The sequence below is a fragment of the Bipolaris sorokiniana genome (assembly GCF_000338995.1).
Source record: "Bipolaris sorokiniana ND90Pr unplaced genomic scaffold COCSAscaffold_2, whole genome shotgun sequence".
In the NCBI taxonomy this organism is placed as follows: Eukaryota; Fungi; Ascomycota; class Dothideomycetes; order Pleosporales; family Pleosporaceae; genus Bipolaris; species Bipolaris sorokiniana.
Window position 1 is genome coordinate 2,017,332 of NW_006911896.1, and position 22,982 is coordinate 2,040,313.

The 22,982-nt window shown below is 52.6% G+C and overlaps 8 protein-coding genes across 8 annotated transcripts; 4 read left to right on the top strand and 4 right to left on the bottom strand.

Annotated features, from left to right (window-relative positions):
* Positions 1-456: 456 nt before the first annotated feature.
* COCSADRAFT_178378 (uncharacterized protein) lies at positions 457-1,820 on the top strand. The gene is made up of 3 exons (XM_007697955.1): positions 457-547; positions 614-946; positions 1,002-1,820. Exons 2-3 carry the CDS (start codon positions 827-829, stop codon positions 1,623-1,625), a joined length of 744 nt encoding a protein of 247 aa, XP_007696145.1. The 5' UTR covers positions 457-547; positions 614-826; the 3' UTR covers positions 1,626-1,820.
* A 279-nt stretch (positions 1,821-2,099) lies between these two features.
* Positions 2,100-3,246, top strand: COCSADRAFT_33459 (uncharacterized protein). The gene is made up of 2 exons (XM_007697362.1): positions 2,100-2,440; positions 2,503-3,246. Exons 1-2 carry the CDS (start codon positions 2,198-2,200, stop codon positions 3,100-3,102), a joined length of 843 nt encoding a protein of 280 aa, XP_007695552.1. The 5' UTR covers positions 2,100-2,197; the 3' UTR covers positions 3,103-3,246.
* A 369-nt stretch (positions 3,247-3,615) lies between these two features.
* On the bottom strand, positions 3,616-5,211 carry COCSADRAFT_78955 (uncharacterized protein; the record flags this gene model as incomplete). The annotated part of the gene is made up of 1 exon (XM_007697956.1): positions 3,616-5,211. The coding sequence occupies one exon, from the start codon at positions 5,209-5,211 to the stop codon at positions 3,616-3,618; it is 1,596 nt and encodes a 531-aa protein (XP_007696146.1).
* Positions 5,212-6,343: 1,132 nt separating this feature from the next.
* Positions 6,344-12,758, bottom strand: COCSADRAFT_134469 (uncharacterized protein). The gene is made up of 5 exons (XM_007697957.1): positions 12,398-12,758; positions 12,215-12,339; positions 12,005-12,154; positions 8,043-11,948; positions 6,344-7,994 (listed from the first exon to the last, which is right to left on the bottom strand). The coding sequence occupies exons 1-5, from the start codon at positions 12,495-12,497 to the stop codon at positions 6,705-6,707; spliced, it is 5,571 nt and encodes a 1,856-aa protein (XP_007696147.1). The 5' UTR covers positions 12,498-12,758; the 3' UTR covers positions 6,344-6,704.
* A 67-nt stretch (positions 12,759-12,825) lies between these two features.
* On the top strand, positions 12,826-13,268 carry COCSADRAFT_167802 (uncharacterized protein; the record flags this gene model as incomplete). The annotated part of the gene is made up of 2 exons (XM_007697958.1): positions 12,826-12,843; positions 12,894-13,268. 2 exons carry the CDS (start codon positions 12,826-12,828, stop codon positions 13,266-13,268), a joined length of 393 nt encoding a protein of 130 aa, XP_007696148.1.
* Positions 13,269-16,359: 3,091 nt separating this feature from the next.
* On the bottom strand, positions 16,360-16,869 carry COCSADRAFT_274164 (uncharacterized protein). The gene has a single exon (XM_007697959.1). It carries the CDS (start codon positions 16,676-16,678, stop codon positions 16,373-16,375), a length of 306 nt encoding a protein of 101 aa, XP_007696149.1. The 5' UTR covers positions 16,679-16,869; the 3' UTR covers positions 16,360-16,372.
* A 1-nt stretch (position 16,870) lies between these two features.
* On the top strand, positions 16,871-17,403 carry COCSADRAFT_274165 (uncharacterized protein). Its single transcript, XM_007697960.1, has one exon. The coding sequence runs from the start codon at positions 16,901-16,903 to the stop codon at positions 17,267-17,269; it is 369 nt and encodes a 122-aa protein (XP_007696150.1). The 5' UTR covers positions 16,871-16,900; the 3' UTR covers positions 17,270-17,403.
* Positions 17,404-20,174: 2,771 nt separating this feature from the next.
* On the bottom strand, positions 20,175-21,890 carry COCSADRAFT_187494 (uncharacterized protein). Its single transcript, XM_007697961.1, has 2 exons — positions 20,645-21,890; positions 20,175-20,587 (listed from the first exon to the last, which is right to left on the bottom strand). The coding sequence occupies exons 1-2, from the start codon at positions 21,398-21,400 to the stop codon at positions 20,525-20,527; spliced, it is 819 nt and encodes a 272-aa protein (XP_007696151.1). The 5' UTR covers positions 21,401-21,890; the 3' UTR covers positions 20,175-20,524.
* Between the last annotated feature and the right edge of the window lie 1,092 nt (positions 21,891-22,982).

Genomic DNA, 22,982 nt, shown 5'->3' on the forward strand with positions numbered 1-22,982 from the left:
ATCGTGATGCTACTCACAGCTGAGGCAGGGGACACAGCTTTAGGGCAAAGCGCATTCACAAATCAGAGATCTGCGCAGCCTGATTATGGTAGCGCAAGGCCGAGTGCGCCCCATGGCATGCACGCAAAAGTATGTACCGTCCAAAAAATTTGCCTTCGCTCCACCAGCGCAAAGCGCAGAAGAGAAGGAGGTAAGCGAACGCGAGGTTGTTCTAACCTCCTTTTTCCCCTCCGAATCTCCATGGAGGTGGAAGACACAGAGTGAATAAAGGGGTATTCAGTTTTAGTGAGCAGAAGGGGACAGGGCGACGCGCTGATTTTGTTGCTGCGAGAATTTCAGATGACTAATGTGCGCTTGTTGGTATGCGGACTAGCGGCGGTGCAGGGGTCAGGCTAGCGAATTGAGAATGGCGCGTTTTGTGTGACGAGGACGGAATGGCGGGGCAGGGGAATTTGGCGGGCGCGGGGCTGTTACGTTTTGTTGGTGGGCCGGCCAGGGTGACTCTTTTGACAACACCAAGAAGACTGTTTGCATGGCGGTGTAGCAGGTAAGTAGCAGGCTCGCTTTGCTGCGTGCAACGTGGATATTAGGCTGACGTGCTGTGGTTCGACAGGCTCGCTTTCACAACTAGACCACTCTGCTTCCCTGATATAATCATCCCAACACCAACTCATACCCTTTCTGAGGCTTTTACCCATTTGAAGCACACCACACGTAAAGGACCCCGTATAATTCTCGGCACCGTCCATCGTGTACACGGGCACGACTCGCAATCAGACTCAACATCGAACACCCTTGACTCCCACAGTCACAACCCATATTCAATATGTCCTCAGCACGTGGTCGCGGCGGCAAGTTCAACAAGGTCAAGCGCGGAGGCGGCAAGAAGTTCTCACGCGACTTGCAACCGCTAAATGCAGATGGCGAGGTAGTCGGCATGTGGGGTGTACGTATTTGTCCTGATAGGCGCCCGAAACACAGAAGCTAACGAGAAGTCACAGGAGCAACCCGACAAGGTTGACGAAGAATCTTCCGGTGAGGAGGAATCGTCAGAAGAGGAGTCGAGTGAGGACGAGGAGGGCAAGCCCGCACAAGAAGAGTTGACACGTGAACAGCGCCGTGAACTTGCAAAGAAGCGCAAGCAGGCCGCGATAGCGAAGAAGTCGCAAAAGGCACCCGAGGCAGGTGACATGCCCACCGACTCCGAGGAGGAGGAGGATGATATGCCCGCAAACCCAAATCACACCGCCAAGGCCCGCACACAAGCTACCAAAGCACCCGTTGAGGCAGAGGACGATTCCGCAGCCAAGGGCAAGGGCAAACAAAAGGACATCTCGCAGCTGTCCCGTCGTGAGCGCGAGGCTCTCCAAGCGCAAGCCAACAAGGATCGATACGAAAAGCTTCACGCCGAAGGCAAGACTGATCAGGCGCGTGCGGATCTCGAGCGCTTAAAGCTGGTTCGTGAGCGTAGGGAGGCTGAGGCTGCGCGAAAGAAGGCCGAGGCTGAAGAGCGTGCTGAGCTTGAAAAGGAGAAGAAGGAGCTCATGGAGCGTGAAGCCAGAAGACGGGAACAGGCCATGGGCAAAGCGAACCGCCTTGCCAAGGGCGGAAAGAAGAAGGCCTAAAATCAGCAAAATGCTGGTCTGGGATTCAAAAGAACAGGGCTCAATGCTCATATTTCGCATGTGCTGTGAATGGCTCGATCTTTCGGGGTATAACGAGCGCAAAGAGAGATGGCATGGTAATATTCAGCAAGTGTACGTTCTGCTGATTGGATTAGAAGAATATGATGAGAATTCAACATCACAAGACTGTGCTCCAACTTGCGTCATTGCTTTTGCTCTTCTGAATGGCCCGGTGCCAACACATGATAGAATAATCCTAGTAATGGGTTCATGCAAGAGCTGCGAATTAACAAACACCATCAGGTCAGCCCCAGGCTGCAATTCGATCGAAATCGCATCTCGAATATTCGCCAGCAGATACGAGTTCGTCTAACGGGCGTTAAGCCCTTGCAGCGCCCTTATGCTCACGACCCCGCCTAGCGCCTCGCCTCGCGAACGCGAAAGTTGACGACTTCGTCATCGCCTTCTACACTACAAAAATACCATGACATCGCCGCTGATGCTCGCCACTATGCGCATAAAATCGCATACGCATATCTTGAACAGTCCATCTTATTTCGAATCAATTGAACATGGCTGAACCCATTCCCGCAGAGGAGCAATCCAACTACGAAACGTTCCGCGACTGCATGAGCGAGCTGGTCCTCAAAGCGCTCGCCGCGCCGACGGAGAAGCCCAAGGCGAAGAAGAAGCGCTACGCGAAAAAGGGATCAAAGAGCGGAAAAAGGGATGTTTCGCCAGACAACAAAGCCATTTCAAACGGCAATGAGGATACACAATCCACAGATGCCGAAGACCTAGGCGAATTCATCGAAGTACACAACATCCCCCCCCCTCCCTCCCTTCCACCTAGACTAACAAAATCCGCAACCTCTAGTACCTTAGCGCCCTCATCTTCCCTAGCCTGCCCCCCTCCCTCCGCACCCTCACCCACACCCTCTTCACATCCTCCCCCTCCCTCGAAGAAATATACTCACCCCCGCTCTCCGCCGCGACACGCACCATCCTCCTGAGCAGCATCACCCCCTCGGCCATTGACAGCCTAGAATCCTACGCCCTCCTCCCACTAGCCTCGGACCAAACCGACCACCACAACCTCCTCACCCCGCTCTTCACCGCTTATATCACCGCCGTCACGGCTCCACCGCCCATCTGGTCCAGCACACGCACCTCAGCCTGCGAATTGTGTGGTAGAGATTGGGTACCGCTTACGTACCACCACCTTATCCCGAAATCTGCGCATGCGAGGGTGTTGAAGAGGGGGTGGCATGCGGAGGAGCGGCTGAATAGCGTGGCGTGGTTGTGTCGGGCGTGTCATAGTTTTGTGCATGGGTTAGTGGGGAATGAGGAGTTGGCGCGAAGTTTTTATACGGTTGAGTTGATTGTTCGAGGGGGTGTGGGTGGGGATGAGGAGGTGAGGGAGAGGGTGGAGCGGTGGGTTAAGTGGGTTGGGGGGGTGAGGTGGAAGAGTCGGTGATGTTCAGTTGTTTAGATGAGTTGATTTTTTGAGAGGAGGAAGGGGGAATAGTGAGCACGAAGAAGTATGGAGAAGAGTAGATGTTGTTGTTGTTGTTGTTGTAGTAGTAGTAGTAATCATAATATTAAAACTTCATATCTGAGACGTTGTATCATCTCTGCACCTCAACCCGTTTGTTAGGTTGAGGTAAATGTTGGGGGGGTATCTATGCTAAATGTTCCAACGCTTCATGCCAATGCTGTCATGCCAAATAATGCTACACACCCATTTCCCTTGCAATGCAAAAAAAATCCCTAAAACAAATGAAAAAGAAAAGATTGCTGATTCTCCTCGGCAAAATTGACCAGCAAATTTGCCCAAAAGAAAAGGGAGGGAGACCAAATCATCCCTACTTCCTAAACAAAAGAAATGTGATAGAAAAGAAGGAGTATTACATATAATACAAAAAAAAACGCTGGCTAATTAGGGACAAAGAATTTGCATGTCAAGAGAAGAAAAAAAGGAAAATGTGTTTTACAAGGGCGCATCATCCAAGAAGCCCTTCTCGACTTCATCAGCGAAAACAGGGTAGGACTGCCACATCTTGCCGCTCTTGCTCCTGCGGGCCTCGAGGCTGGCGCGGATGTGCAGGAGGAAGCGCTCGGTGGAAGGGTCGCTGGTGGTGCGACGGAGTTCGCAGTTTGAGTTGTCGAGAGGAGGCTGAGTGGTGATGGTGGTGTCGAAGGGGGCGATGAGGGAGATGTCGTTGGCGTTGGCAGTAGTAGCGGAAGTGGTGGTGTCAAGAGGGTCGATGGATTCGATTTCCTCTTCACGGGTGAGACCAGCGTCGAGTTTGCTGAGGATTTGGAATTCCTCGCGGATGCGGCGGGCGGCCCATTCGCCGGCGGGGAAGGACTTGCGGCGCTGGGTGGTGGCGAGGTACTCGTGGTAGGCGTCGGTGGTGAGGCGCAGGCTGGATTCGTTGGTTGGGTTGCTCTTGGGGAGGAGCTTGGGCGATTGCTTGGGTGAAGGGAGTTGCATGGCGGGGACGGGGGCCGGGGGTGGCGAGGGAGGAAGTGAAGGTGGAATCTGGGTGAAGTCGACGAGTTGGCCGGGGTGTGGCTCTTCACATTGGCTGCGGGTGGTGGTGGGAGTGATGATCTCCAGCCTTGCGCTCTTTGATCGCGTGACCTCGGCGTCGGAGCCGGAAGAGTCGATCCGCTGTCTCTTAAAGCATTCGGCCATCTCTGTCCTGGGGGAGCCGGATGCGGATGAGATGCTTGTGCGAGGGCTGACTTGAGGCGAGTAGTCTGATGATTGGCGGCGGCGAGAGGAAAATCCAAAGCCAAAGTTGATGTTGAAGATCTCGCTGGGTCGGGGACGCTTCTTCTTGAGCTTCTTGGGAAAGGTCCAGGTGGTGTCCTTGAAGGATATTTTTGGCGACGAAGTCGACATGGGTTGGTGTGTGGGGAGTTGGCGGCTGGCGATTTCCATCATGGCTGCGTTTAGTGTAGCGAAGAGAGACGAGTCGACAAAGTGCAGGTCGGTTGAGTTATTGTTGATGTTGGAGTTATTGTTGTTGGTAGAAGGTTTAGGTCTCTTTGCAGGTGGGTGATTTTGGGGCGGTAGTGCGTGCAGAGGTCTTTTTAATGGGTGTTGTGGGCGTCGGTGAGTCTTGTTCACCGTCTCTTTTGGCACAGCAATAGCGGTGGCAGTAGTGGCTGTAGGAACAACAGCAAGGGCAGAAGCAGGGCCAGCACAGTGATAACCTTGGTTCAACGCCAGCGTTCCAGCAACCTCTCTAGCCGCGGCGGTCGCACTACACAGGTAGGCATCGCGTGTGAAAGTGTAGTACAGGTCATCTTGCAGGCAGTGTTCACGGGGTGCTGGTCGTGGGATGCTGCCTCTGCTGGTGCTGGGTAGACCGCCAGTGTTCGCAAGTTGCGGTGTCGGCGCTAGCAGCGGCGGTGGCGGCCACACCGGAACTACTCCTAGAGTAGCGGTAATGGCCCTGGGTTGCTGCGGCACGGGGAGAGTCGGGACAGCACATGTCGTTTGTTGGCGAGGCTGTGGGGGGAATGATGAGGCGAAGGCGAGCGTGGTTGGGTCAGATGCTGCTGGCGGTGACATGGGGCTCGTGACGTGGTGGTGGTCCTGTGTCCAGCCTCCAGGCCTGCCCCCAGCCCATGTCCCCATTGGGCCTGAAGCCATTGCGGTGTGTGTTTCAGAATATGGATTCATGTGTTGTGGTGTTTTCTTGTGCTGCAAAATCAGGTTTGCCGATGGACACTCTACATGCGTGTGCCAGTGACGTGGAAGATGAGGATTCTGCGATGAGTGTTGCTGGATCATGCTATGACTGTTTTTCCAAGTCGACATGGTTTGTTTTCTGCTCGAGAGCCCTCTGGCTGCCGCGGTGGGCGCCATGTTATATACTAAACTTTTTTTTATTTTTATGATTTCTGCTTGCCAGTGCGCAGCAGTAGTAAGGAGCTGGATAGAGCCTCACCGTGAGGGAGACTCTGGCCGGATCCGGTACACTTGTCGACCCAGCTCACAATCTGTCGTGCATCCGACACTGACGTATCCTACCAGCCTCAACTTCATGAGAAATGACTTCTTCCCACTCTCCCGGGCTCCCCAGTTGATATTTGACTTCTCCGGTCACCCATGCGTCAATCCAGACCCCAGGAACCGCAGGCGAGTGTGGCGGCACGACCAACGGAACGGTGCGCACGGAGGAGAGCGAAATCGATTTCCGCTTTTCTATGTACGAAATGACTGTAGTGCGCATTGCGTACTCGACCCGCTCTCGCGTTCTCTCCATGCCCATTGGCCGCGCTGGCCGCGCTGGCCCTCTCCAACTGGCGATCCATGGGTGAAGGCCTCTGCCCAGCTGAGCTGAACTGCTGATGGAACCGGGGTCCGCTTGGTACCGAAGCCACCGAGCGCACTGACTAGTCCGCGCCAGACGCCGGAGATGTGAGATCTCAAGGGTCCATGACAGTTCGGCGAGCCCTGAGTATCTTGGTTCAACGTGCTTTTTGGCGCAATCAGAGACAAGAAATCGTGGTAGATGAGCATAGCCATGATGATACAACCATACATATACCACATTTGAAGTGCTTTCTTTTTGCGAAGAAAAGTTTTCTCCAGAGTCTAGACATGAACACCACGTGCAGCTAAGGTTTGCTAGGGGATGCGTAGTGCGGTGGCTCGTGAGCAGCCTAGCATCGTCACTAAACACTACCTGAAGAACGACAGCAGGTTGCACGACTAGCCTCCCACCACCCGACGCTCGGATAGCCAAACAGAGCTCGGTTACTCCAAATGCTTGGCCTGCTCCTACCCCAAGATTCATACATAGACTGCTAACATCGCGACTATCTTCTTTACCAGAACCTTAGTATTTGCTTTTTCCTCTCCAAAATGTCCCACCATCTTCTAGCTCCTGTCCCTTTAATTCCGCATCAACTCCCGACCCTCCGACTGGCAAGCATCGTAGTTCACCGTGGATTATACTCCGGCTTGGCATCAACAAATGCTGACCTCCTGTACTGTGCAGGACTTTAGTTTGATCTGACATGTGCAGCTACCAGCCAGTCCAATCAACCCTCAAGAGATCAAAACCCTGCGTCTGCAACCACGCTCTCCCAAACACCCTGCCAGTCCGCTTTCCCACCTCCGTACCTCGCTTCAAAAGCGTTCATTGCAAGATTTCCCAGAAACGGCCGGACCAATCGGTTTACTAGCTCTCCCCTAGTCATCTCCAAAACGGCCGCACCTTCCTCCTTCTCCAGAGCCTCGATCAGCGGATCTAGAAGCAATATCCTTTTGGGCTCGTCCCCTTCCGACCCATGCTGCCCACTCATAGGCGCTGCAGGCGCTGATGAAGACATGCTCAACACTTCGTTGATTTCATCAGTGAGCGACATAAGCGCCGGCGGTTCGACGGGCTTGTATACTGCATCAATCGTGTCGGTAATGAAGAGCCATTCCATCAGCTGGAAATCATCTGGATCCAACACAACCAGCTCATCCAACAGCTTGCAGCTTTGAATGATGCCTGCATTGTTGTAGTGCTCTTTGTTTGCTGCATCCGGCAGAATTGCTGACAGACCCGATGTCAATTCGCCGTTCACTACCGGCCATAATGGCGCCAGATGTACTGGTGATGTCTTTAGGATAATGGCACGTAACAGCACAATAACTTCGGCCCGAGTCGTGGATGAAGGCGATGACGCCGGGGTTGCCGTAAGCAATTCCACCATCTTTTCAAGAATCTGAGGTATGTTGGGGGTAAAGGCGTCTTCAGGGCTGCTCAGAATGAGCAATGCGATGCGTCGTAGAGTGAGCTGCGTCTTTCGGTCGGCCTCTTGCCTGGCTGACGTAGCCCCAACACCAAACATAATCCCTGCAGTTGTAGGTGCAGACAGTCGCGATAGCAATTCTGGTACACGCTCCTTGTCTGACTGTGTCCACTGTGCCAAAATAGGCACCCATGCATCTTTCAGCAACGAAAGCGGCGTATTGAAGAACTTTGCGTCATTGAAAGCATCAAAAATGTCTTTCTTGAGCAGTTTGTTGTTTTGTGAAATCTTGACAAGGCCCTGGAGCAGGTCGAGCATGTTTCTCGACACATTCTCAGGAAAAGCTTTGGCGCGGAACGTTGGACCGATGACAGATGCGGATATGTCCGACACGACCTTTGTCACCCGATCGTTCTCAACAAGGATAATTGGGAGTTTTGGTACGACAGTGGTGAGGATAGAGACAACATCGGTTGCTCGTTTCTGTGCACGGCCTCCGTTCGTTAAGGCAGCTGCCTTCTCAACCGTGCTTTGACTCGAATCTTGCAGATAACCCATCGAGCGCGTTGTGAAGATTGCAGTGAGAATTCTTGCAAAGATATCCTATACAATCGGTCAGATAGGTTTATCAAACGAAACTTGCATACTTACAGCGAGCTCCCTCCTCATTCTGCGCTGTTCTCCAAAGTTGGTGTTGTCAACCTTCTGCCCTATGACAGCAGTGAACTCTAGGAGGGTTGGTAGGATTTGTCGATGTGGCAGAGGATTCGCGAGAACATCTTTGAGGAACAGCATACAGTCCTGCCATATTTCATCCATGGCGTCATCTTCTAGAGAGTCCGTGTACTCGACGAGGAAAGCAACCAGTTCAGTGTCGGTAAGATCAGACGTCAGCGTAGATAGTCTGCTAGGATCCAAGGCACCGGGATCAGTGCGACTATAGACAGCATTGAAAATCGCCGGGATGGTGTGCTTGGGTTTGGAACCATTCAGAACATTTAGCAACCCCATAATTGCGGGACCTTGAATATCGTCGGGTGCTGCGTGAGCCCACAGCACCGCCAACGTTTCAAGGCATTCCAATGCTTCGGCGCCAAAGAGATGCTCCAGCGTACGGCGAGCTCGGTTGCGCATACGTAGTGATGTGTACGCGAACGAAGATGCTGATGTAGGATCCTGTGCTTCTTTTCTTTGACCATAGCCTCCCCACGACCAAATGGAAAAGCAGATACGAACAGTGTCTTGGAAGCAAAGCAGGACTGTCAGTCTACTGTTGGCTGTAGGAGTGCGCATTTGATTCATCTCGGAAGAGAACACGCCAGACACCACATTGCTAAAGAAGCCTTGAGGCTGCTCAGGAGTTTTGTTGGCCGATACCTTCGTTTCTTGCGTCGTCAGACGTTCGTGTGCCTTGGCTAAGATTTGCTCCAGACCATTCATCAGCGATATCAATGTCGATTCCGGTGATATCATGCGAGGTGCCTCCTTCGTTGAGAAGGTAGTTTTGAGATGCTCGAATGTGACGTTGATCTGCTGGCAAAGACATTCAACAAGGGGAAGAAGATTTTGGAAGATGGTATCAGCAAACATCGGCAATACCTCGACAAGGAAATGGATCCAATCTTCAAGAACCAAACGACTAGTCGGTGATGAGAAGCCAAATTTTAAACATTCAATCAGCTGTGGTGGCGGCGGGACAGGTGCCGGCTCATTGTCTTCAGACTCTCTATTCAGTGTCAAAGAGAGACGTGATCGATTTGTTGTAGGAGGGCTGAGTGTTTTGGTTTCAGGTGGCTGCTCTTGCGGACGAGTCAGACGGAGTCTCAATGCAGCAAGCTCTGCACCTAATATCAGACTTTGCAAAGATGGGTTTGCTGATCTCAGTCTGTTCATAAGTGGTATTTCAAGCTCCAGATCTCGAAGTGGAGTGACAAATGGACTGCGGTAGATTTGCGATATGATCGAGACGGATAGCCTGTGTAATTCGTGGATGTGTGGCTCCGCATCCTTTTCCAAAGCGCCAGCATGAAGCGCCAGCGTCTTCAAGCAAGTGCGTACAAGCCATTCCTGGATTGTCACTCGCAATGTAGAATCTTCTGACCAAGCGACAGTCATTTCAGCAAGTGTAGCCCATGTGAGACGTGATGGGTTTTTCACAACATTAGATATGTGCTTGAGATAGTACAAGCACTCCTTGGTGTCATCTCTTTTCGAAAGTTGTGAACGTCTTAGATTGGCCTGTTCAGGCGCCAGGTTGCTCGAACCTGCCAAGCAGTTCATCGACTGAATGTGAACTGCGAGGACTTCGATAATTCGGTTCAGACTCGGCAGTTCATGCAGCCAACTTTGCATAAAGGTAGACGTTTCGGAACCTTCGTCTGCGATTGTATCTAGAAGTAGAAGAAGTGGCCTTGTCAACACGGCCTGGAAGTCGTTGGCAGGAAGTGAGACAGGAAGAGCGTTGCCACTTGGTCGTCGCGTGGTGCTTGGGCGCTTCTCTGATTGTAGGCTCAGCTCATGCATAACATGTGCCCAAAGTGTGGCGAATCGTCGACCGCAATTCGAGGATCCCTCAATTGCGGGAGTCTGGGATATCTGCTTTACAACTATGGATGATATGGCGCTCTCAACCATCCGACTTGCCGGGGCCATCGAGTGCAGTAGCAGTAAGCACCGCGCTGTCTCGACATGATATTTGGGTAATGTTGGCGAAAGGTATTGCCAAAAGTATTCGACCAGAGGGTACGCGAGCTCAGACAGTTGATCTGGGATAATGCAGGGACCCGATGGAAGTGCAGTCTGAAGAGCCAGGAGGACGCTGGTTATGGCGCTTAATAGAGAGAATGGCTGGACGACCTCGGAATCAGCTGGTTTTTGAAGAATCTCTGCAAACACAGCTGGAAGATCGGTCTCTTCAATCGCTTTCATGCACTGGGTTTTGAATATCAAACTCGCAAGAATTCTGGAGTGTGTCTCGGCTGAGGTTTGAGAGCTGTTTGATTGCAAAGCCCCAATGAACATTCGTGAAGCCTCACGAAGAACAATTTGGCCCAGTTGCCTTGGATCAAAGGGTGGATCTGCCGCGTCAAGGCTCCCTTGAGATTCTTCATAGAACTCTTGGAGTTTCTGAGACACGTTTGCGGGGGTCATCTTGAGGGCTTCAGATAGTTGTTCGTCCGTTGCTTTACCGCTCTGGAATGAGCGCTCTGGTACGACCTGAACAAGCGAGTCTAAAATCTCTAGAGCCAAACTCCTGATTTCTATCTCCGTCAATGTAATGCTCGCTGCGTCGGACGACTCATTCAAGCATGTAAGTGTCGATAGAATCATCAGAGGCATATGATACAATAGCATATCCTCTTCTTTGAGGTTGAAACGTGCAAGAATAAACTTTGCCAGCTTCATCTTCCGTAATGCTTCACTATGAGAGGCCAGACCTGTCTGCAATGAAGATGTGATGAGGTGGATAAGCTTACCCCAAATCAAGCCGCTGTCGACACCATCAAAGAATGCACTGGCGCTTCTCACTACTTCGTCAACCTGATCTCTTGAGGCATCCTCGCTGTAGGAGTGGACACTCTGCAAAGCTGGGAGGAAAATCTCGGGTACGATCAACCCACCTACCTCCCAACGATCCATGAGAGATAGACAAACTCTAAAAGGGCGAGCTCGCTCAGAGGGTGTTTCGCTGCGTCGATTAATCATTTTGAGCACACTATTTGTGAGTGCCTCAAGACCATATCTTGAGAAGAAAGCAGCTTGATGGGCAGAAGTATCTCCAGGCCCATTGTGATTCTCTGACATTGGAGAAGTGACACCTTCGTTGGCCTCTAATGCTGTAGGCTCGGGTCCGAGGAACCATGCCCAGAGTCGGCGATTCAAACTCATGTCCCTTCGTGATACTACGCCGGCCGCTGCTGCGACCAGTCGCTCCAAGTCCCCTTTACCAACACGTTCCTGCAGTACAGGTGAATCAAGAGGTAGATGAGTGACGAGTAAATCAAGGAATCCGCGCTGTATAAGTATTTGAGGGTCTGAAAGGCCAGATTCGAAGCAACGGATTAGTAGACCTGGCTCCGGGGATGTGGCTGCCTCTGCTTCGACGGATAGGGTCTCGGGAGGCATTGAAGTATCTTGTGGAGAGTTTCGACGACCCGGACTCCCGAACTTGGGCAAGTGACGCGTGAGAAATGCAAGCGCGCCTTGTCGTCTAGATGCATTTGTGATGGTAGCGAGGAAGAAACACTGCCAGAAATGCGACGAGCCACTAGTTGTCCTCGATTCAGTTGCTTCGTTTGAGGTTTCCTGGAAAGAATTGCGCAGCTTCTCAGTCGCTGACACCATGCGCTCAAAGTCCTCGCTGGTCTCATCCTCTAGACCGGGAAGCAGCGAGAGAATAATGGCCTTCAAGGCTGGTCGAAGGGCAGCTCCGTCGAGCTTCAAGATGTGCGTTTCGAAGAGAGATAGATAGAGCGGGCGGACCGAAAGCGAGGCAAAGGATAGTACAGAGGCAAGGCCGGGAAAATAAAGGCTCAGATCACGGGCGAGGGCGTCTTTCTGGGCATGGGTCAGCATCTGCCAACCTGACCTGCAGGGGTGTGGAATGGGCATACACTAATGGTAGAGAAAATATAGTCATAGACTTCGAGGGCTTTCTGGTGGACGCCCGAGGGCAATGTTGGATTCAAACACTGCGCTAATCGCAGTGCGACTGTATCGCTATGGGGGATAACGGGTATCTCTGAAGGGTGCGCTTGCAGGGCCTGGACGGGACACATGATAAGCGCTGTGATTCATATTCGCGGTGGTACGGCAGTATTGACCTTGAGCAGCCTGGCAAGGAAAGAAATATAGTCGGCCCATTCCTGCTGGGCAGTGTCCCAAAGGGCGAGGGCGCGCTCAACACCAGCGGCATATCGTCGGAATCCCTTGTCTTTTTTGTACAAAGCTGCCCAGGCCAGGTTAGTCATGCGTAGTGAAGCAGATTGGTAGGAACAGAAACCTACGCTCTTCAACGACATTGCGCGAAGCCCGGGGGACAGGACTGGAGCGGCCGGAGCCTGTAGGTGAGAAGATGTGTAGGTTAGTAGCAGAATCAGCGGCCATATTTTGTGCGGCGGTTGGTGTGTTTTCTGTAGGTGGATGACAGATTACGGAACATGCTGTACCGGATGGTAGAGCTGGGTGGGATACAGTCAATGGCTGCCTACGCGGTGAAGTCAAGTATCTGTCCACGTCTTGCCATTGTCGCAACCCGACACGCAGCACTTCGCCAAAGCTCGGACCGCCTGCCCACGAAGTGCGACATGGGCTTTCACATGCGACGCTGTTATGACGCGCGCCACACGCGACCTCCGCCACTCCACCACCATTATCATCACCACCGCCATGACGCCTGGGCAGACGGCCAGCTAACCTCTGTGGCTAATGTATCATGCACGACGCAGTGTCGGTACGTTCTGGAAGACGGCCACACATACAATGCGAGGCTAACCATGGCAGGCCTCATACGATCCACCATCTACCCCACCTGGAGTAGATGCATCCAACCACCATGACGACGACGACCCTCACGAACCGCCTTTACACCTATTACTTGACGAATCTCCACATCACGACGAGCCACCACCCTCCTACGACGATGCTATTGCGACGAGCGGTGCGCCGCCAGACTATGGCACCTTTAGCCACTTCCTTGATGAGTCGTCTATAACCAGCAGCGACATAGGCCCTACAGATCGCGCATTACCTGAATGGCTCGGACAGTTGCTAGTCGTCTTTGTCTTCCTATGTCTCATATATGGATTTTGGCGATTCGTCCACAGTGACGACATGCCTGATGGGGGATGGCCTCGTTTTGGACCACCGTCTACCTGAGAGAGGATACAGTGCAGGATACCACAAGATACGACATGTCTGTCTTTGGGGCGCATATAAGAGCTATTGATCCCTACGAACTGGTACAGGACGACAAGCCGCGCAACACAGCGACCAACTGGTAGGATCTTCACGGTCGTACGACCCAAATATGAGTGGTAGGGGATGCAAGTGAGCAACCAGAGGGCCTTCAATTTTTGGGAAAACTACCGCTTTCGCAATCCGTACGGGCCATGGCCAGACTTCAGCTATCAGGAATTCAGTTTTAGGCAACTCGAGATTCAAGAGACAAAAATGGGAAATGGTAGAAAGAAAGCGGTGAGCAGTGTCATCATAGAGCTAAAACATTCAGCTAAACATCAGAACTTGGATCATGCAAGGCACAAAGAAATAGCCGTTTCTCATTGTTGGGCCCATCCGACCAGCATCCTCAACCAAAATTACATCGTCTCTTACATAGCACATTGATAATGCTCTTTTCATCATGCAGAAGTCTCCTCACAAACCCGCACATCACATATCACCCCATGGCACACACAAATCAACCCCCTTCCTTGCATCGGCCTTTTGAAATCTCCGTTAAAACCCCCAAACTCCGTTCCATGACATAATCAGCCAACGCCCACTTATGCCGTTAACCCCGTTTCTCCCAGCTTTGGCACGCACGCTCCCACCGCCACAGAAACCCAACCCACCTCCCCGAGCGCGTCCGCTGATCTCGCTCTGCCCGAACCGCGATCGACAACCAAAAAAAAACCAAAGGAAATAACTTACTACTATGCACATACCGGGAATATATAGTATAGTATACGAAATTTACGCACTTTTTTCCCCTTTTGGACATGTCTGTGTTTGCCCGCACCGGCTTACGCCCGTTTGGCGCAGCAGCAAAACAACCACCGAACCACAAAGGGCCCATGCATACTCTCTTTAACCTTCAAGGTACGTACCCGACAAGAAATCTGGGTGACCCACTCCACCGGTCACCCATTGCTGCGCTCAGTCCACAGCCCGCCGCACCGCGCGCGCGCCAGGGCCAGTGGCGCCCCGACCCCTGGCCTTTTTCAGGCGGTGATGTAGCAAAGAAAGTTTATTTTCGGGCATGGAAAACCCGTATCTCTGTTTTTGAACGGAAAACTGGCTTGGCGGATGGTGGGGCTTACAAAGCGAGGGGGGAAGAAATGGGAAAGAAGGGGGAGTTAGCTAGGTAGGTAGAATGGGTGGGATTGACTTGTGCACGTCCATTTGACTTGCTTGCTTAATGCTAGGGCCCAAAGTTTCCAAAGTACGAGAAAGGCTTTGTGAGGTTCACGCGTTCCCGATCACGTGTTCGCGCGCTTGTCAAGTACAAGCATGTTTGTTGTTCTCTTTTCTAGTCGACGACGGCAAGAAAAAACTTGGGTTGGGCTTGTCTTGTCGTCTTTGTGCATTATCCGAAGGGTAAGGGGATTTTGTTGTTAGGGGTCGGTCCGACTTGGGGTAACACGTCGGGCGTAACCCCTACCCGTTCCCCTGGCTTGGGGAGAGGGGGAGGAGGTAAGAGAATCCGATCGCTATTACAGAGTCGCTTGTTATTACCGCTGTAGGGATAGCGTTAATATGGTTTACTGGATTGGGGCAAGACTCTGGTTTTGCTTGGTTTGGTTGCTTGTTTGCTTGGTTGCTTGGGAAGTCAGCATCTAATCGTATGCTTTGTTCATGCGTTTGCGATTAAACCTTTTCGTTGAGGTTGTTTGGAGGCTAAGCTACAAGTTTGTGGTAATTTCCTTTTTGGCGTTTTTTTTCTTTGTGCCGCTCAGCGAGGTACTCCCGCTTTTCGTGTTCTTTCGCCCCGTGTGAGTAAGACTTGCATGTAATCATGCAAAAGGGCGCAAGGCACGAGCTGAACAAGTGGTCCGGAAAATTACTTGATTTGGAAGGATGAATACTATACATAGACCTCTTTGCAGCCCGCAAGGTCGTTAGGTGCGAACCGTTTGACGGGCCGAAAACAAGAGGTCTTGGCAGTGATTTGGCCTACGGGCGTAGCAGGACGTTGCGGGTGGTTGTGTGAATGAGGAAGGGGGGCCAGCGGTATGTAATTTCATCTGCCCTTGTGTATGAGATTTGTATATTTTGGTGTAACCGAGCAGAATTATATGCAGGGTATCCGACTAAGCATACATACCATGTGCACTTGCACCCTTTGATGAACCAGAAAAGCTAGGTTAAGCGAACGGCGACGACGAGCATGAGTCGCAAGTTGAATAGCAAGACAGCAGCTTTGCGCAGTCCCAAATAATGCACATTGGCTGTCACATCAAAGGTGCTGACGTCGTCGAGGCTAGTTAAGCCTTCTCGACATGGGAGTAATCTACCCCCAGCGCCCCGACCTCCGATACTCCGATGTTCCGAGGACAGCTCGTCTACATCGTATTACTCTCTCGATGTGTACAACAGCCTAGACACCTTCCGACCCTGCCCATGACCAGGTTCATATTTTGCACATCAAAAACAAGGAAAAGTCAGACACGTGCCGAAAATAATCATGCCATTTGGCCCAATATGAAAACAAAATCTTAGGTTCCAGACCAATGAATAATTTAAACTCGCGAGGAAGCAAGCATCCGAACGGTCAAAAAAATACAGTGACAACTCGCCGTAAGAAAGATGAGCCAGATTAGGCACATGTCCGCGAAAGCAAGAAAAAAACTTGACGCACACTTTGCGAAGAGCTAAACGTCACGAGTAAAAGAAAACGGAACATGCCGAAAAGGACATCGACGAGGACAAGTAACAAACCACCAAAAAATGCACATTGTGTTGGGTTCAACACCAATAGAATAATATTCCCCACATTTGCCCGCTTACCCCTGCATCACAGTGCTGTCCCCTTCTCTCAGCACACACACGCTCACACCCCCATGTCGCGCATATGCCGCAGTGCCGCTTTTACTCAACCGACCCTAGCAGCCAAAAGGGTTGCGGCGCGGACAGACGACAGGGGGCAGTTAGCAAGGGGGTGGGGGGAAGAAAGAAGGGAAAACCCAGGGCCCCACCGACGCAAAGGTAGCGCATTATACCTTATCGGCGCTAGATCGATGTTCAATCTCGCAGCATCAAGCCTATCTGGGTAAATTTCGCGGCGTCGCGTGCGATGGAGCAAGGGGTGGGGAAAAAAGGTTGTTGTGTGGGCGGGGATGGGGGGCTGGAAACTGGGTTTGTCTGTGCGTTGCCCGCTGAGCTCTGCTCTCTTCTTCTTCTTGTGGACAGGGGGTGGGAGAGATAGGATAACTCTTTTTGGACCCCACGACTGGCGGGGCTAGGGTGCTGGCGCGATCCCGACCGTTGGATTTAGCCCCGTGACGCGCTCGGGCTGGGTTTACTACTCGTTGCTTGCGGCTTGTTTTTTTGCTGTTGCTGCACGCCATGGCTTGAATGGGGATATCAAGGGAGGGATTGTATTTTTGGCTCTGAGGAAATCCTACAGGAAGGGCCGGTATACAGTGGGATGGATTGTGCAGCGGTGTGGCTGTCCCGGCGCAGAGGTGCGGTGTTGCCGTTTCAAGGTCACGTGCCTATCCGTCGCATGATGATGGCGTTTTAGGAAATTTCTACCAAATGCACCTTCTATTGCCTTTTGCGAGAGCAATATGGGTTTGTGTGTATTGTTGTTCTTGTTGCTCGTATACCAAGTCCCCTTTGTCGTTTTCTTTACCTTTTTTGCGCATTTTGAACAAGTCACAAGCTCCGAGGATTGTCTCTCTTCTTTAAACCTGCTTCTTTGTGCGATGATGGAATCGTACTTTCTTTCTGTAATATCATCAACCATGTACTGTACCTGCATGATATGCGTTCCCCATCTTCATTGGCTCTTCCACGGCTTATTTTCTACAAACTCCTCAATGATCCTTTGCTGCATGTCGAAAATACCCAAAGTGAATTCTGGTTGTACGCATCAACATCTTGTGAGTATTTCCACGACGCCGGGGATTATCCATTATCCGTGTTGTCGCCCATAAAAGTGGAAAACAAAGGTTTCGATATGGAAAAAGCCGACAAAAAACCAGTTACACAGTCGTCATCTAGTCTCCTTTGGCTTTTCCTAATGAACCCTTGAATAAGAAATGCACTATACAAATCAAATCCACATGAGACTGATTGATTCGGCTTGTCAAGCCGGGTGATTGCAATAAAGACGCTAAACGACCCGTCGACTAAAGTTAAAAGTTCAGCCATCTTGAAATTCATGTGTTTGCGCGATGCAATGTTGGACACATCGTCTGATGGCTCGCTCTAGCGGTTGGATGCAGCGCAGGGTTCATGCCTGTGTTTGCATGTGCAGTCTTGACAGCAAAGCCATTCACAAGACTGCATGTAGCGCCCTTCGGGTTCGGCAATGTTGGGCTGGGAAGTAAGTGCGCGCAAAATACGCAATTTTTTTCAAATACATGCATCGTGAAGCGGGTCGGAGGTATTTTTGAACGTTCCAGGTGTCTGAAGCTGATTTCACTTTGCACCTTCCTTTGTGGTCAAGATGCAGATTGTCAGTGCACATGTTTTGCCGTGTGCGGCACTAGGCTCTCCTTTGCGGAAGTTAGTCAACCCTCCGCCGTAGTAGGCTGGGCGAAAATTGTTCGAGGTTTGCATTCAGGAACAAAGTGCCCTTCTTTTCCGTACCGCTAAGGGATGTTCCGCGCCACGTATCCACTACAGCTTGGCGGCTTGCAGTGAGCGGAATCAGACTAGTATGAAGCTGGAACCCGAGCGGACCTATCAGATGGAAGCGTCGCGAGTCAAGCAGTCAAGTACGTCGTTCGACCAACTTTCCTAAACAACGTTAAGACGACGGAGACTATGGACACCATGCGAACTTCGGATCTAGCCAAGAACCCAAATGGGACTGTTCGAGTCATCTCCATCATTATATCCGGATGTTTGCAGCGCAAAATGGTGACAGTAGAGGCATTGTGGATTCTGGGTGGCCCCTCTTGGTGAAGATGGGCAAAGGCCTGGCCGCCATGACGATCGGTCGGGACAGCGGTCGGCCGTTGATTGAGTAGACTCTGGTGGTTATCTCGTTGTGGTGACCAGAATAGGACATATGAAACTTGTTCATTCCCCATGATCATAAAAGTGGTCCGCTGAGTCGGCGATATTGTTGATGGAGGCATGCACGGTGCAGCAGCCGCAATGTTTTCCCAAACCCGTTGATCATCCTCAGGGTTCTTGCTATGGCAACCCCATATCCATGCACGGTCGACGTATTTATGGGTTGAATATATCTACGGGTGGCTGATTGGATTGATTAATGGGCCGAAAAGATGCAGATGATGGGATTTGGCGATGGTGCAGTGTGGAGACAGAGACGCCCTCCACATGACGAAGGTTTGCAGTTGCGGCCGGGTGGCTGCTTGTACCCCTCTGGCGTCACGCATCATCTGCTTCAGCAACAGTGAAACTTGTTGGGATTGGACTGGACTGTGAAAGCAATGAAACGCGAGACGAGGGAGGAAGGTATACAAGCCAGCTATGACGACAAGTCTGGGACGGGTCCCGGGGACCACGGGAGGCGGATAGGACAGCGCAGAGGGGGACAGAAATGAGGATTCGAGTAGCGCGACCCGGATCTACTGTACCCAGCATGTGGATAGGCTACTGGAGAAGAGCGGAGTTGCCTCTAGACCGCATCGGACCGGACCCATGTGGACTGCCTTCACCGGTATACGACAGGGGTAATAATGGCCATGTAGGGGTCGTGTACGAGATGACGAGTGAGGAAGCGAAGCCTGCAGACAGCCACCTCGTGGCGGCACAGCTAAGACGCCCAAGATCTCATCAAGCGAATCCGCAATCACGGTTTGCGACCCGTCAGCGGTTGGCCATGTTGTGCCGTCACGGTGGACAGGGCATGGTTGGCTGCTTAACGGGCGCATCAAACGGCGCAGTGACAAGGTCGCAGCATTGCCGCTCGGAACGACGACATGCCGCCACCTGTCAGCTCGTATGTAGGTGTACATGTTCAGATGGTACATAGTAGTAGGCCGCGGCAAAGTCATCACCGTGACCTCGACACTATCGAGCCTTAGCCGCCCCCCAATGGTCTTGTTGTTTGTGCACACTGGTGCACTAGCGCGAGCATGTGTTGGAGGAAAATAGCAACTCGCGCTGCCGCAAGCGAGTTTTGATTCGATGCCGACTCGGCCTTTGCCGTGTCGTTGCCCCCAAAGACAGCAAAGCTCGCGGCATGGAACCGCTTGGGTGTCGCTGTCTGCAGCCGCATACGTGATGGGACCATGGCCCCGAGTTCGAGTTGACAGCGCTCGTCCAGCGCAGTGTTCATGTCTTGTTACATTGACGTGCAGGTGTCATGTCTGACTGTATACATCCACGCTTGCATTCGACATGTACACGATGCCGTGCATGTCAGTCCCCAGAGGCCATGGAAACGGCTTGCATCGATGACAAGAGCCACAGCCGGCGACTTGGATTGCAGCCGCATATCGCATCGCATCGCCCGTGTTTCCGGGTAGGGCCATGTCGTGCCCCGGCATTGCCGCAGCGACTCGACAAGGTTCTGGCTACCAAAGAGGGCGGTGCCGTGGGTGCAACTCGATCAGTGTTTGGGTGGTGGGACGGAGCACGACGCTCACAGCTCGCTAGCAGTCATTACGCAAACGAGGCAATGGTCATGTGACCGCTGGATCGAGGGCCCCACCTGCACTCGACGGAGCCGTCAAAGTCAGCCTTGTCAAGTGAATGGCAGGGAAATAAGGCCCCCCACTAGCCTCGTCGGTCTCGCTCTCAATTAACTCCCGACGCGGAAAAGACGACCCCTCTGGCGTGACATTCCCCAAACGACCTCTTGCTGGTCTGCTAGTCTGCTTGCGGTTCGGAGAGAGCGAGAAACAATTGCGGCACATGTCTGTCTGCGACTAAAGTGTAGTATGTAATTCAAAGCAACATCGCTCTGTCAGCAGACGTCACTCGTATCTAGCTAGTGCAGGCGGCCGCGGCCCATATGCACCTGTATCTGTATATACACCCTATTCCTAGCAAGCGTCCTGCCCGTGATGCATACATCCTGGAATAGTCCATATGACTCCAGGGATCGTGCTCTAGTCTGCGGAAAACGCCGTAGTAATGCAGTTGTGAAAAGGCACTACAATCGTAGATGAAGAGAGAAGTAAAAAAAAACAAAAACAATAGCGACCGATGTGGCAATCAGGGTATCTTGAACGAAAGTAAAAGTGAGACGGTGGAGTAAACCGCCATCTTTATGCTGATGTTGTCGACGATTTCCGTGACGACTTGAGGTGTATTCTCTTGACGTGGTCTCTCTGTACAAATAATTAGCATTTGATTTCCTGGCACCACTAGCTTTTGCCCAAACTTACCATATTGTCCACGCGGCTGAAAACTCTGTCACACCCATCCCAGTCGCACAAGACGCCCGGGTTGTGTTTTGCCTCGTGTCTCGCAAGATCCTTCTTGCTTGAGAATCCTCCTCCTTGAGATTGCGGGCAGTCGCCGTGTCGGCAGAAGAACGACTTGGTGTGTCGCTTGTGGTGCTTGCGGAGATCACACCCCCTGGTGAAGACTGCTCTTGATGTGCATCCTGGGTACGCACAACTCCATGTGCCGTTCTTGTTTGGGATGCCATACGCTCGTAGGTCTGGCGATGAAGGGGAAAGCGACCGCGATAGCGCGGGGGGCGAAGTCTCTGAAGGGATGCTGGACGCAATACCGTGGCCCACTGATGAAGATGTCGAGTGTGATCTTGATGGTCGAGTGGCGCCGGGATACTGTGAGAGAAGGGTCGAGTCGTGGGAGAGAATGGGAGGAGATCCCATGTCAGTGTATGGAGGGTAAGCGTACGACGACACTTGAGGCATCGGGATCGACTGGGCCTGCGAGGTCCAGAAGGGGTGGGGAGGGTATGGTGATTCCATGATGGGTCTGTAGTCTTGTGGAGGGGTGTACATTCCACCGTGGCCAGCCATTGTTGTCGAGGGACGGTGTGACATATGGTGGAGTGGTGGTGAGTACATGATGTTCGGAGGTGATTGGCAAGTGCTGGAGGGGTACATTTGACCCATGCCATCGTCAGGCGCCATGAGCGCTAGCTCTGCCTCAGTAGAGAAGAACGTCATCCTTGGGGTCAACGTGACTGTGTGTAGGTATGTGGAAGTCCAAGAGGAGTTGCGAAAAGGGAGGTGTGGTTGTCTTCAAATGGTCTTCAATCGACGCAAGCGTGCGTTGTATATCATGCGAGAGGAGTAGGCCAGTGCGTCTAAGCGGGAAATCCAGCAGATGGGTGAGAATGATCCAGTCTTAAGGCACAGACCCAGACTCTAGGGTTTAGGGTAGGGTAAGGCTGCTAGTCCGGGGTGTACAGGATTAGCCCGGCACTGCACTAGGGGGTGCTCTCCACAACGGTAAGGCTGGGGGGCATGTGAGACTTGACGAGAAGGAGTGGCGGGTAGTGGCGGTGTTGCAATGTCTTGCAGTGTCCTGGATCTCCACTTGGGTGCTTTGAACTAGGAATAGTAGAGATGGGGGCGAAGATGAAGAAAGAAGAAGAGGGTCAAGGCTGAGCAGGGAGTGGCAGGTCAGTCCAGTCAGTCAGTCAGTCAGTGTCACTTGAGGCCATATATGGGACAGGTACATATGTAAGTACATGTGTACTATTCGATGCAGAGAGGGCAGTCTAGAGGCAGCCAGTGTTGGACCGGAGGAGACCTCTCAGTCGGGTCACATATCCGACGACGGGAGCAGTGCCGGCGGTGATTGTCGAGCGTGGGTGACTTGGCTAGTAACGCTCGCTGCGCTGGCCTCCCAATCTGATACCGCTGGGCCCATTGCAGCGCGGGTGCATAACCCTTTCACAATTGCAGTGGAGAGCGAGTGAGCCTCGTGGGCCAGCGAGCTGATCCCTGTGAATGAAGGTACCGCCCTGATGGCGAGCGCGCCGCCCTAGCGCTGGCCTGGCAAGCGGCCGACTAGGGTCTACGTGCAGGGTGAAGAGCATCCACCATTTCGCTTGGGAACGACCGGTCGAGGAGGTTCATGCGACTCTGGCGGCCAACGGCTGGCAGTGGCAGGGCGTCTGGCAAGCAGGCCTGCAGCAACGAATCCTCCGTGCATGGCCCTTGGTATGGATGGTGCAAGTGCAAGCAGAGCCGGCCACACATCCGCACACAGACACGGCATCGCAACGGGGCCCGGCGGGGGGGGGGCCAGGCAGGCTGCGACGGCATCCAAAGCCACACATGGGCCCGGCTAGTGCGGCGGGCTGTGGAGCGACATTCGAAGGAAGGGCGGTAGCAGTAGCGTGGGTGTGTAGGCCGCGAGGAGGGGCAGCGAGATACACTTTCCATGGCTTTGGAGATGATGGCCTGCCGATCGCAGCCAAGGGAGCAGACGTGACGAAAAGCGGCCTGAGTTCAGTCGCTTACGCCGGCAAAAATTTGGCGTCGTGCACGGGGACACGCCCCGCGCTACCTACTTGCGCATGCCTGTCGGTGTCAGTCTGTGTCTGCTCTCTTGTTCTGGCGGCGATGTTCTTGTTCTTGCTGGTGCTGTGACTGTGACGATGCATGGGCCGGCAGCCGTGTGGTATTTTTAAACCCTGCAGCCAGCTCCCGGCTCTCAGCAACCAGCTCCCATCACCCATCAGGCAGCACAGCACAGCACACCACGCCAGTCGCCAGTCCCCGTCACCACTGACGGCCA

Coding starts and splice junctions, on each gene's coding strand:
- COCSADRAFT_187494 (XM_007697961.1), bottom strand. CDS start 21,400: ATGACGTTCTTCTCTACTGAGGCAGAGCTAGCGCTCATGGCGCCTGAC. Junction 20,588..20,644: donor TCAGCCGCGTGGACAATATG/GTAAGTTTGGGC, acceptor TTATTTGTACAG/AGAGACCACGTCAAGAGAAT.
- COCSADRAFT_33459 (XM_007697362.1), top strand. CDS start 2,198: ATGGCTGAACCCATTCCCGCAGAGGAGCAATCCAACTACGAAACGTTC. Junction 2,441..2,502: donor ACCTAGGCGAATTCATCGAA/GTACACAACATC, acceptor CGCAACCTCTAG/TACCTTAGCGCCCTCATCTT.
- COCSADRAFT_274164 (XM_007697959.1), bottom strand. CDS start 16,678: ATGGCGTGCAGCAACAGCAAAAAAACAAGCCGCAAGCAACGAGTAGTA.
- COCSADRAFT_178378 (XM_007697955.1), top strand. CDS start 827: ATGTCCTCAGCACGTGGTCGCGGCGGCAAGTTCAACAAGGTCAAGCGC. Junction 947..1,001: donor AGGTAGTCGGCATGTGGGGT/GTACGTATTTGT, acceptor GAGAAGTCACAG/GAGCAACCCGACAAGGTTGA.
- COCSADRAFT_274165 (XM_007697960.1), top strand. CDS start 16,901: ATGGGTTTGTGTGTATTGTTGTTCTTGTTGCTCGTATACCAAGTCCCC.
- COCSADRAFT_134469 (XM_007697957.1), bottom strand. CDS start 12,497: ATGGCCGCTGATTCTGCTACTAACCTACACATCTTCTCACCTACAGGC. Junction 12,340..12,397: donor GCGCAATGTCGTTGAAGAGC/GTAGGTTTCTGT, acceptor TGGCCTGGGCAG/CTTTGTACAAAAAAGACAAG. Junction 7,995..8,042: donor GAATGAGGAGGGAGCTCGCT/GTAAGTATGCAA, acceptor CCGATTGTATAG/GATATCTTTGCAAGAATTCT.